This window comes from Triticum dicoccoides, chromosome 3A (assembly GCF_002162155.2).
Source record: "Triticum dicoccoides isolate Atlit2015 ecotype Zavitan chromosome 3A, WEW_v2.0, whole genome shotgun sequence".
NCBI lineage: Eukaryota > Viridiplantae > Streptophyta > Magnoliopsida > Poales > Poaceae > Triticum > Triticum dicoccoides.
The window spans coordinates 303,098,630-303,111,169 of record NC_041384.1 but is presented as its reverse complement, the minus strand read 5'-3'; the positions used below and the strand labels follow the sequence as shown (position 1 = coordinate 303,111,169).

General features: G+C 45.5%; 1 protein-coding gene across 1 annotated transcript in view; it reads right to left on the bottom strand.

Moving 5' to 3' along the window:
- LOC119268106 overlaps window positions 1–8,838 on the bottom strand; it is a 31,672-nt gene extending 22,834 nt beyond the window's left edge. Inside the window, exons 1-5 of the mRNA XM_037549613.1 lie at window positions 8,273–8,838; window positions 8,116–8,178; window positions 6,821–7,528; window positions 4,829–4,963; window positions 3,924–4,007 (exon numbers count right to left, since the gene is read on the bottom strand). Coding sequence (XP_037405510.1) covers window positions 3,924–4,007; window positions 4,829–4,963; window positions 6,821–7,528; window positions 8,116–8,178; window positions 8,273–8,737 — 1,455 coding nt within the window. The 5' untranslated portion in view covers window positions 8,738–8,838. The remainder of the gene's footprint in view (window positions 1–3,923; window positions 4,008–4,828; window positions 4,964–6,820; window positions 7,529–8,115; window positions 8,179–8,272) is intronic.
- Between the last annotated feature and the right edge of the window lie 3,702 nt (window positions 8,839–12,540).

Here is a 12,540-nt window from a genome sequence, read left to right as displayed (position 1 = left end):
AAAACAAAAAAATGATATAGATGTGGCTGACGAACCCAACATGGCAATGGCACAGGCAATGTTAAAGAAATAATTCATCTAACAAGTCCCAGATATCAATGCACTCTGTCATTTTCTTCTTCTTTTTTCACTGTTCTCAATCATATGATCATGATGGCCTGCAACCACCTTTAGAGCTCGACATCATTGGCATGCCATGCATCGCCCGAGTGATGATTCCTTCTACTCCCATTGGACTATGCACTTTCAGCCGCAGAGCATGTGCCCTTGTACTTCCCCTCTGTCATGGCAAGCTCAACACGTCAAGATCAAGCTATGACGAGCATCACTCTCCCCTGCTTCCCCTATTCTAGTTCTATGCCAAAGTCAAAAATAAATTCTTCATTTTCCTTAATTTCATTGTCTAATATTTATCTCAAACAAATTTTACACTTTCTGCAGAATCATTTAAAGCTTTTTTTGTATTTATTTTCGTTCCAACAAAAGCCGTTTGCATAAGATATGTTGCATGTTTAAAGGTAGAAGCTAAATGCTTTGTACTAAATAGAAAAGTTTCAGTCTTGTTATCCTTTGCCCTATCAACTGTACTAGTCGGGTACTAGCTGTTATGGATGCAACTTACTCTATTGCATAGCCCAAGGGGCAAATATATAGTACAAAAGACTTGGGGTACAACCGTACAAGGAAGATTAAGTATCAAGTGAAGATGGTTTATCAAAAGAAGATGGCACATCAAGAGAATGAAGCACTGCACAAAAAAGTAGCCCAAGAAACCGGGGGCGAAAGAAGCTCGGCGGCAAGAGAATGGGCACAAAAATCCAATAGAAACAATAAGGACCAGAAAGGGCACGAAAGTTGTATAGAAAGGACAAGATCAGAAAAGGAGGTTGGCATACAATGGTGTGGTGGAATTGCATGCATGAGAAACACGAAAGAGCAACGAATGTGGTGGACGCATCGAAGACATAGAAAGATAGAAGCTAGGAGGCACACGCGAGACAATGATGCAGGACCCATCGTGTTTGCAGGGGAGACTGCGAAGGAGGCCATACAGGTGAGATGCCCACAAGTAATCACACCCAAAGGCTAATTCCACAGCAAGGAAACAGAGGATCAGCGTCCAGCAAATAGCACAAGGCGTGCTCGGGCATGCGGGCATAGCATGCATGGAGCAGGAGCACAATGCATGGCGAGTCACTGGTGGAGTGGTCGCCAGGGTGGACCACTGCAAGGAGTAGGAGGCCCGGCAGCTCGATGTGTCAAGCTGGGGGCCGGCAGACTGGAGGTGCGGCTGCCCTGGGCCGCGATGGACGGTGAAGCGGTCAGCCAGGGTGCGGATGGACCGTTGCGGTACAGCCGGTGGCTGCAGCGGCCAGACTCTGAGAAGGCAGCGGCAGTGCGGATCGTGTCTGTTATGAAAGCAACTTATCTGTATTGCAAGGCCCAAGGGGCATATATATATTACACAAGACTTGAGGTGCAAGTTAAGGAAACATAGTCTAATAAGGACTCCTAGACCACAATACTGATAATGATGCAGGACCCATCGTGTTTGCAGGGGAGACTGCGAAGGAGGCCATACAGGTGAGATGCCCACAAGTAATCACACCCAAAGGCTAATTCCACAGCAAGGGAAACAGAGGATCAGCGTCCAGCAAATAGCACAAGGCGTGCTCGGGCGTGCGGGCATAGCATGCATGGAGCAGGAGCACAATGCATGGCGAGTCGCTGGTGGAGTGGTCGCCAGGGTGGACCACTGCAAGGAGTAGGAGGCCCGGCGGCTCGATGTGTCAAGCTGGGGGCCGGCAGACTGGAGGTGCGGCTGCCCTGGGCCGCGATGGACGGTGAAGCGGTCAGCCTGGGTGCGGATGGACCGTTGCGGTACAGCCGGTGGCTGCAGCGGCCAGACTCTGAGAAGGCAGCGGCAGTGCGGATCGTGTCTGTTATGAAAGCAACTTATCTGTATTGCAAGGCCCAAGGGGCATATATATATATTACACAAGACTTGAGGTGCAAGTTAAGGAAACATAGTCTAATAAGGACTCCTAGACCACAATACTGATACTTCCTAACCCCCCCCCCCTCTCAAATGCAAAGCGTATGCAATAGCATTGCATTTGAAGAAGTGTAATACTAGAAAAAATAAATGATAATCCAAATCCGCGTCTTGAGAGTGTCATCGTAGCATGAAGAGTCTTCAGAATCTGTCGAGTCAAGCCAAAGGGGATAACGAAGAGATGTGATGTGGCACATCACAGGAAGACACCACACCACTAGAAGATACATGATAAGTATCAAGAGAAGATAGTTTGTCAAAGGAAGATGGCACATCAAGAGAATAAAGCATTGCACAGAAAATCATAGCCCACGACAACCGACGGCGAAAGAAGCTCGGCGGCTAAGGCACAATGGGCGTAGATCGATAATGCAAAAAGAGTCCAGAAAATCCTAAAGAAAACAACAAGGGCAAACAGCCACAAAAGCTGTATAGAAAGGATCAGGACCAGAGAAAGGCTGACAGACAAAGGTATGGTGGGCTCGCATGGCATAAGGAGGTCACCCAGGGAGCTGCAGCAGCAGCACGCACAAGCGGCGGCTTGAACAGGCCCAGCCTAGGAGATCTTCAATTGTGCATCGGCCAACCAGGCCCAACCCAACCATGGACTTGTAGGCGATCTAGACCTCGAAGATGTTTGGCATGTGGAAGCTAATGGGCAACATTCAATCGAGCTGGAAGCTCAAATCGACAGAGGAGGCGGATTGGAACAAGAACAGCAGGAACGAGATCAAGAATCGATCGAGGGAGACCTAAACCTAGGCTCTGATACCATGTTATGAAAGCAACTTATCTTTATTACAAGGCCCAAGGGGCATATATATAGTACATAAGACTTGAGGTGCAAGAAAGGAAACATGGTCTAATAAGTACTCCTAGACCAATAGTAATACTTCCTAATAGTGTCCTCCGGTATGAGGACAGCGGGCGGGAGCACCCTGCGAGGCGGAGGACGATAGAGGCGGCGAGATTCCAGCGGGTGCAGTAATCTGGGCGGCATGCTGCGTGGGTATGGGGATGTGCTTCGTACAGGTGCCAATCGCGGACGATTTGCTCGATCGAAGGCACGGGGCCTGGATCAGGAATGGAGCCGAACGAGCTTGCGGTAGCATGCTGACACGCAGGATGGCGACAGCGACTGGGCGTGCAGGAGATGGTGGGCCCATGCCGAGGGGTTCGGTGGAGACCTAGGAGGCGGCCTGACCAGGGAGGCAGAGGGGAATCGATCCCAAAGTGGCAGATCAACGGAGGCCTATAAATAGACGATAACAACACCAAAGCCTTTAGTTCCAAACAGTTGGGGTAGGCTAGAGCTGAAACCCATAAGATCTTGCAACCAACTCATGGTTCTGGCACATGGATAGCTAGCTTCCACGCACACCTGTCCATGGCTAGTTCTCTGATGATATTCCAGTCCTTAAGATCTCTCTTTACGGACTCCTCCCATGTCAAGTTTGGTCTACCCCGGCCTCTCTTGACATTATCAACACGCTTTAGCCATCCACTATGCACTGGAGCTTCTGAAGGCCTACGCCTCTTGTCACAGAAAACGCCAGAAGATCTGAGAACAGGATCGACGGAGAGAGACCAGGAGAGGAACTCGACCGGGCGGGCGAGTTGCAGCGTCCGGAGAAAATATCCTAAACCTAGGCTCAAGATACCATGTTATGGTTGGAGAGCAAATATATAGTACACAAGACTTAGGGTACAAGGAAGGAAATATAGACCAATACGGACTCCTAGACCAATACTAATACTCCTTAACACTAGCAAGCAAAATATAATTATTGCCGTGAAGGAGATAGAGAAAATGGTTAATTGGTTATTATAAGGACAAAATGTAAAGCACATGAAACAATTACTAGACCTTTAGTTCATCTGGAGACATGGTTAAAAGAACTGGAGGGTCAAGCTCCTTGTTCATCAGTCGCCTGCGCAGTACAGGGCTATTCTGCGGATCCAAAATAAACAGTATGAGTTAAAGATCTATATGACAAAAATCCCATGATAAATTGTCAAGGAGCGCATATCATTAATTGGTATGAAATAGTAGCATGGTAATTACAGCAACCATAGAAATGAAAATAACGATAGAATTTTCCAAATAGTTCCTTCAAAGAAATATGATGTATCTGGGATTATCCTTGGATAATTCAGGGATAAGTTAGACTAAGCATTGGTAGGAAATAAAACAACTATTTTGATCTTGATTGGCATTGATACATGTCCCCGTCATATGAAGCTGGATAACTTGGCTCCTATGGAAGGAACTAATCCTAACTTTCCTAACTGCTGGGATCTTACTGCGCATGATTCTATGTGTTAAATTTACACTTTTACTCATAGGGAACAATCTGAAATAATTAGTTTTCCCAATATTTAAGATCCATGCCAGGTAAGATGAATATATGTGGAAGGATGAGAAATGCTTGAGCAGACATATGATGCCCATCGACATAGACATGCATACCCACAGTAATAAACTATCGATCTTGAGGGAATGATGGCTAACTCTTGAAGCCCCAGTCCTCCTAATTAGCTAGTTGAGCAGACATATGATGCCCATCGACATAGACATGCATACCCACAGTAATAAACTATCAATCTTGAGGGAATGATGGCGAACTCTTGAAGCTCCAGCCCTAAGTAGCTAGCATTACAGTTATTCAGTACTAGCATATGGACATAATCATATCAACTTTGGCATTTAAGGTTGAAAATAGATGTTCCCAAGAAACATAGGCCAAAACAAAGTTCTGGATACTTATGTACCTTGATGTTGAATTCTAATTTTCTCATTTTCTGATTATACTTCTGGAAGTCAGCATGAAGAGCGTCATATGTAGACCTTTCTAAGGAGGCCATTATTGAAACAACCACATCTGGTGGATATGAATTTTCATTATCCTGAAAATAGAAGATCATTACCAACCATCCAAGGAGGAAAGATAAAGGATAAAAAAACAGGGATCCAAGAAACAAGTAGAAGGCTCATCTAGATCTTTTATGAAATGCAACAATAAGAGAATACAACAAACCAGCATGAAAACAGAACAGAACCAGAACTTATTTTAAGGCTGTGTCTGGCACTGACGTGGATTATGATAATCTAGCTTTCCTAAGCTTTTAAGTATTTTCTGTTTGGCTCACCTACTTTTTCTACCTTTGTGTTATTTTTCACAGCAGATTATAAAGTAAGTTCAGCACAACATGGTTCAGCAACCGCAAATTCGAGTCTAAAACTAGAAAAGGAGTTTCAACAAATAAGTGTAGATGCATGCACTATTTTGTTAACAAGTAAACATAGGACAAAAGGATGGACCTTAGTTTAGCATGCCAAAATTAGCCATAGGAAAAGCATGCACAGTTCACATTGTTGGCTGATAATAATATATTTTTAGCTAAAATTAGAAATAATTGTAGAGGAAGTAGAAGAATTAGGCCAACAATATGTGAATAGAAAAAATAACCGAGACATGCCAACAATATGTAAATAACAAAATATAATTATAACTGAAACTTTTCATATGTAGGAAGTAGAAGAATCAGTTTAGCAGACAACAGGCACAATGAAATTAGCTAGTGAAACAATATATGGCAGATACCTAACTGGATTAAGTCATACAACGGCCAACAATCCAATAATGTTATCACACTACATATAAATGTGACTATTGTTGTTTTATGACTCGTATCTTACTTTTCTTATAGCAATTTTTGTGTAGTGAATCAATATGAACGTAACTATTCATATACCAAACATAAATTCTGAATATGAACGTAATTATTCGTATACCAAACGTAAATTCTGAATGTAATGACGTAAAAAAACCTCGGGTGTAAAGTAACTTATTCTGCACCCTGGGTGATGAATAGCATTACACCCATGGTTTTCTTTACATCATTACATTTAGAATTTACATTTGTTTACGAATAATTACATTCATATTGATTCACTACGCAAAATTCGATATAAGAGAAGATATGAGTCATAAAACCACAAAATTTACATTTATATGTATATTTTATACTATATTTTTACGTTCATGATTTTGCGTCACGTGAAATATCTCTTTCGACCGACACACATTTTCTTACCTTCTCTTTTCACGTCCGATGTAAGACAAATTTACAAGACATAAAATGTAGGGTAGTGATGTAATAAGAGAAGGGTGAAGAGATGAATAGTCTGACCCAGGTATATAAGATGATCCAATGGAATGATTGGAAAATACAACTTTGTGTACCCTAGATGAAAAATAACAACTTTATGATTGTTATTTTTACCAAGGGCACATCAACTCATATTTTTCCCAATCGCTCCATTGGATCATCTTATATTATAGGTGTGATTTTTCAGTATTTGTTTCATATTGTTTGAGAACTTCTAAACCATTAAAACCTCAACAAGCCTTAACGGGTTCCCCAGACAGCATTGATACCTACAATTTTACCTACTATTGTATATATACAATAAGAATTACAGCTGATAAACCCACAAGGTTCACTAGGACACCTATGTATCTTGTATCGATTTGCTGACCTCAAAACCGTTTTAGGATATGAGTTTCATGTTCACAGTGGAATTTTGTCAAGTTTCGGAGAAAATGTTCTGTACCCCCGACCATGTAATGCTACTCTAAGAAACCATGTTCTACTTTCTAATCCTAATATACCTACATAGTAGATCCCTACTACTTCTACTAACTATGAATTTGACATGCAACAGTAAACAATTCTCGTTACAAGAAAGGAGCAACTTACACTTGAACTAGTATCCCTTGCAGATGAAGAGCTATTTGAAATTTTGGCCACACTGCCAGCATCGGCATGAGAAGCCTCAGCACCTTCTTTTGATGTTAATGGAATAGTGTCTACTAGTTTATCAAGCCACTTATCACGATAAGTGGCGTTAGTGACAGCTTTATATTTGGCGAGGATGGCATAATGCTTTAGATTATCACTCCCAGGTGTCTCTGCTTTTATGAATTGCTCGGGTTTGCCTGTTGTATCTCTCGACACGTCTAAAGGGTTCGGAGGTCTCTTTCGTAGACCGCGTTTATTTGAGAACTGATCAGTACTGTCAGCAGGTACATCTATAGGTTCACGGTCAGGAAGCTGTCCAATACGGTCCACTGTTTTCTTCACGAGGAGATCGATTTCGTGTTGCTTGTTATCCTCATAATCCTTATCTGTTAAGTTCCACAATTTCTTCGCAACTGTGTCGTAAACTTTTTGGACAATGAATCCAGGGTGTTCCTTTCGACTGGGAATCTGCTTGTTCAGTGGAATGAAATGGACCACACATTTGTGCATAACTGACTCCGCTGGCACATCATCTATATGAAAACTATAAAATAGCTCTCTTGTGTCACTTGCTGTCCAATTCCCACCACCCTTTTTGTCAGCTTCTTCTGGCCTATAAAACCACTGACCAGTTACCGATAAGCTCCCATCATTTTCTGTTATATCCTGCTCCATGATAAATAAAATAAATGAGCATACATTATTAAGAACCAATTGCACCAGAGATGAATAGATAACAGAAAGAGGTAACAGAAGTAAGGACAATTGCATTCATAGAACATTCATGCAGCTCTAAAGAGATGAGGGATTTTGGCTCCACAACTACTGAGAATAGCCAATAGCCCCAATCATAGAATGCAAGCTAGGCCGTACGAAAACCGCTCAACATAGATCATTACCTAAAGCCTGGTATAAAAGCATTGTTCAACCATGGAAAAAACACCACAGGGTAAAGTGCAGCCAAAACCAAGCCTAGAGCAGAGAGCACAGTGAACATGTGGTCTTCTAAATGAAGAAGACCATTTTCAACAATTGATTGCAATGTGAAGCATATGAGGAAGAAAACATTGTTAAATTTACGAAAACTAGCTAATAATTCAGTATCTTAGCAAAAAATGAACTACCTAACATAGAAATTTTCGGTGACTATCTGGAAAAAGATGACACAAAATAGCATATCCTCTATGTGAATTCTATGCATGTCAATGTACTAATATCTTAGAAACCGCAAAATTGTGTCACCAATTGCAGACCTTGATGATGGCGACATAGGGCTTCTCTTTCTGCTGCTCGGGCGTGAGCAGCACAGGGTCCTCCTACACAAATCCATAACAAAATTTACAACATCCAAAAACCCTATAAAATCGAACAAAAAAAATTTTGTTTAATAGAAGCAGGGCGGCCGCTTACAAGCTCGAAGGTGTTGCCCTCGTACTCAAAGGAGAAGTAATGCCTCCGCTGCTTCTTCCCCTTGCCGGTCACCTTAAAAGGTTGCCCGACGGGTACCGCCTCCGTGCTATCCTCCTCGCGGGACTCCTCCTCCTCCTCTGATTCCGCCTTTTTCTCCTGCGAATCCTCGTCGCTCTCCTCGGCGGGGCGCTTGGGTTTGCGGCCCCTGCGGCGGCGGGTCTGCGTCTCCTCCCGCCTCTCCTCCTCCTCGTTCTTCCTCAACTCCGCCAGGTCCTTCTCATCCTCTTCCTCTTCCTCGAGTTCCAGGTCGTCCTCGTCGGCACGGTGACGCTGCTGCTTCTTGGCGCCCGAGGAGAGGGGGGCTGTGGGCTTGGTGGTTCTGAGCGGCTGCGGGACGGCTTCGTCGTCGTCGTCGTCGTCGTCGTCGCTGGTGGGCTGCTGCGTGAACCGGCGGCGCCTCCCCATCCCTCCTAATGTCCGATTGAGAAGCTGGGGCCGAAGCGGCGCAGTCTGGACGGGGTTTCTGTTGGGGCTGGGGCTGGGGAGTGGGGAGTCGAGTGGAGTCGGGCGAAGCCGGTCGGTGGACAGGTCTTTTGGCATCCATGTACAACTTGTGTACTCGCTCCTTTCATCTATACAAGGCCTAACCCTAAATTTTATTTTATTTTCATCTATACAAAGCCAAATGAACTAACCGAGGCATCTTCATCTTAATTTTTCTCTTGCAAGTCGTGTGTGGTCCCTTCATCGTGAAAATGCTCTGGCCGTTGCATTGATTTGCATGCATGGATAGTGTGGCGGTTCTAAATTTGACAGTAAAATAGGAGGGTAAGAATGTAGAGGCAAGATCCTAACTACTGTGAGATTGTGCACACAGGATATACGAGTTCAGACCCTTCGCGGAGAAAATAGCAGCCCTACGTCTCGGTGCCCGGAGACTTGGTCGATTGAAATATGCGTGAAGTTACAGGGGGTGCGAACCCTTGTGCCAGAGGAGGGGGTGGTTTATATAGAGTGCGTCAGACCCCTCCCGTCCCCAATTACACAGGGTTTAAGGTACATAAAGATGGGCGTTACTGATAACGCCAACAATAAAGATACATGAATGACTATTAAGTCTATGGGGTAACGCCGGACCGTTGCCGTAATTTTTGTCGCGGTCGAGTGAGTACTCCTTGGTCGAGTGAACTTGAATCTTCCGAGTGGAGTGTTTATGGTCGAATGAATGATGGTATTCCTCGAATGCTTATGACTTTAGGCCAATGTCCTTGTGGGGGTGTCTAGGTCAGGTCTATGACCCTACCCTAGGTACATGTCGTCGTCATTAACCCCTGAATGGTTCAGGGTTTGAGTGGAAAATGGAGTAGAAGTTGGCCCCGACTCTGTTACACATTACGGAAGTATTTTTCTTAGACTGATGAGTTATGCGACAACTTTGACTTCATTTTCAGTCGCCTTGATCCATTCTAAGTAGTCGAGTGAATTTTTGCTGATAAGCTTCGAGTGTTGGTATGAAAGAAATCTTCAGCCTGACAGGTTGCTATGCAATTTCCGGATCTTGCGGGATTCAAAATTGTGGGAAGCGCACGGGATGGAGGAGGCCGCAGTAATCGGGATGGATTAGGCAGGGGCGCCTCGATCACCGCGCCACCTTTTTCGCCACGTACTGAGCGAGCGACAGTTGCGAGATTTGACGTGATTGTCCGGGCCCAATCGTTAGTCACTCGGAAATGACTTTATATAAGACGTTGGGTTGGGGAATTTTGCACAGTGTGCCTCAATTTCTCCTTCTTCCTCCTTTGCTTCTCCACCATTACCGCTTCCGCCCTTGACGCCGCCTCCCGCCCGTGCGCCCCTTGCTGTGATGGCGAAGGACAAGACGGCGGCGTTGGAGCGAGCAAAGAAGGGAGCGGCGAAGGGGAAGGACAAGAAGACCGACAGGAGCGGGTCATCGTCGAGATCTGGCTTGTCACGCGGTTGGGTTCAGGGCGACTGGATCCTATCCACAATCGCGCTGGATGACTTGCAAGACCTGGCCGAGAGTGGGCTGATTGAGCATGATTCCTGGAGGCTTCCGGGGGATGAAACTGAGTCGCAACCTCAGGAGGGTGAGTGTGTCTTGCTCGTCACTCACATCGACCGCGGTTTTTCTCTGCCCCCACATCCCTTTTTCCGTGCATTCCTGAACTTCGGAGCTCAACTCCACCATTTCTTCCCAACACAATCACGTACCTTGCGGCCTATGTCTCCTTGTGTGAGAATTTCCTAGGCTGCTGACCGCACTGGGGTCTGTTTAAGCACATCTTTACATGCCGCTCGCAGACTGTGAAAAAGGCTAACCCGAGTGACGAGAAAACAGAGGTGATCCAGATGTGTGGGGGCTTAGGTATCCAGATGAGGGGGAAGAGTGATTTTTCTGCGATGACTCTCCCTGACTCGGTTAGAGGGTGGCAGTCGACTTGGTTTTATTGCAAAGACAAGTCGACCCTGGTCATTCGACTGGTCTCCCCTCCTTTTCCTTAGCGCGAGTCCAGAAGCCTACTTCACTGAGAGTGACTCCAGCAGAGAAGGTGGAGGTGTCCATGTTGATGGAGCGAGCAGTTCAGCTGATCCATGAGGGTGTGACTGGTATGGATCTGCTCGAGGTATTCCTCAGTCGACGTATTCAACCCCTCCAGGCTCGTGATCACTCCATGTGGATGTACTCGGGGATTGAAGATTCCACTCGGATCCACCCGAAGGACGTTGATGAGAAGACGGTGGCACAGTGGGTGCACAGCCTGATGATACGTCTCCGTCGTATCTACTTTTCCAAACACTTTTGCCTTTGTTTTGGACTCTAACTTGCATGATTTGAATGGAACTAACCCGGACGGATGATGTTTTCAGCAGAATTGCCATGGTGTTATTTATGTGCAGAAACAAAAAAATTCGGAATGACCTGAAACTCCACGGAGAATATTTTTGGAAATAATAAAAAATAGGGATAAGTATATTTTTCGTCCCTCAATTCTTTCAAAAGTATAGAAATAGTCCCTCAACTTCAAAACCAGCAAAAGTTAGTCCCTGGACTTCTCAAACCGGATAACTTTAGTCCCTAATACCGCTTTAGATGATTTAACTGACGATGTAGCATGGTTTTGACTGGTTCGGATGGTTTCGTTGATGAAGTGGAGGTTGCCGGTCACGGGACGCTGAAAACATGTTCGCCAGCACCAGCCGGTCTTCTACTACTCTGGCCGAGCTCTCTTTGAGCACGCCGAGCAGCCATGCCCAACTGGCTGTAGCCCCGCTTGCTGGTCGAGCTGCACTCCGCCATCCGATGGTTGCCGCATCTACCGAGTTACCACTTGTCGTGTCCACTGCGCATTGGTACTACTTGCTACGCGCATCGCTAGCACACTAACACTGCCAACCACATGCCTGCTCACTATGGGCGTCACCGCTTCATGCTGATGTGTGTTACCTTTGCAGACTGTGCTAACTGGTTCACTCGCTGAGCTGACAGAGGAGCTGCATGGTCCCCTTCGCCACTTATGCCACTGCCTTGCTAGCGCACAAGCAAAGCAGCAGCATCGCCCGTTCGTCCATGTTGTGTGCTCTGGTCGTGGCAGTTCAGGTGGCGCTGGAGCTCCTTCCACGCGAGCTCAGCAGCTCGACAATGCGTGCGCTACGAACCCGTAGCACACATTATGGCGAGCTATGGAACCTCCACAAGGCCACTCCTCGAGCGCCACGATTTCGCACATTGCCGTCATGCGTGTTGTACTGCTGCTGCAACCCCAGTGTCAACGACATGCCACCTGTGTCGCCACCGAAGCCCCTGCCCAGTCGTCATTGGAGACAAGATGTAGATCATGCATGTGAGTTATTTGATGAAATGCATGTGTTACGGGCACATAGGGTGGTAGCAAGGAGACCACGGTTGTCATGGCCAAGATGCAGGTGACGCATCACGGCATGTTGTTCTAGAATACGCGCATGGTGCTGGCATCTTCGCCATGGACGAGGTCAAGGGTGGCAGCCAATACGGAGTTGGTACCTTCGCTTAGATGAAAGGTAGATGAGGTTGGGCCCACACTAGTCAGCTCGAGTCAAAACCACTACATGTCAGCAGGAAACCACTTGAAGTGGCAAGAGGGACTAAACTTATCCGGTTTTCAAAGTTGAGGGACTAAGTTTTACTGGTTTTGAAGTTGAGAGACTATTTCTATACTCTTGAAAGAATTGAGAGACAAAAAATATACTTTTCCCTAAAAAATACTGGC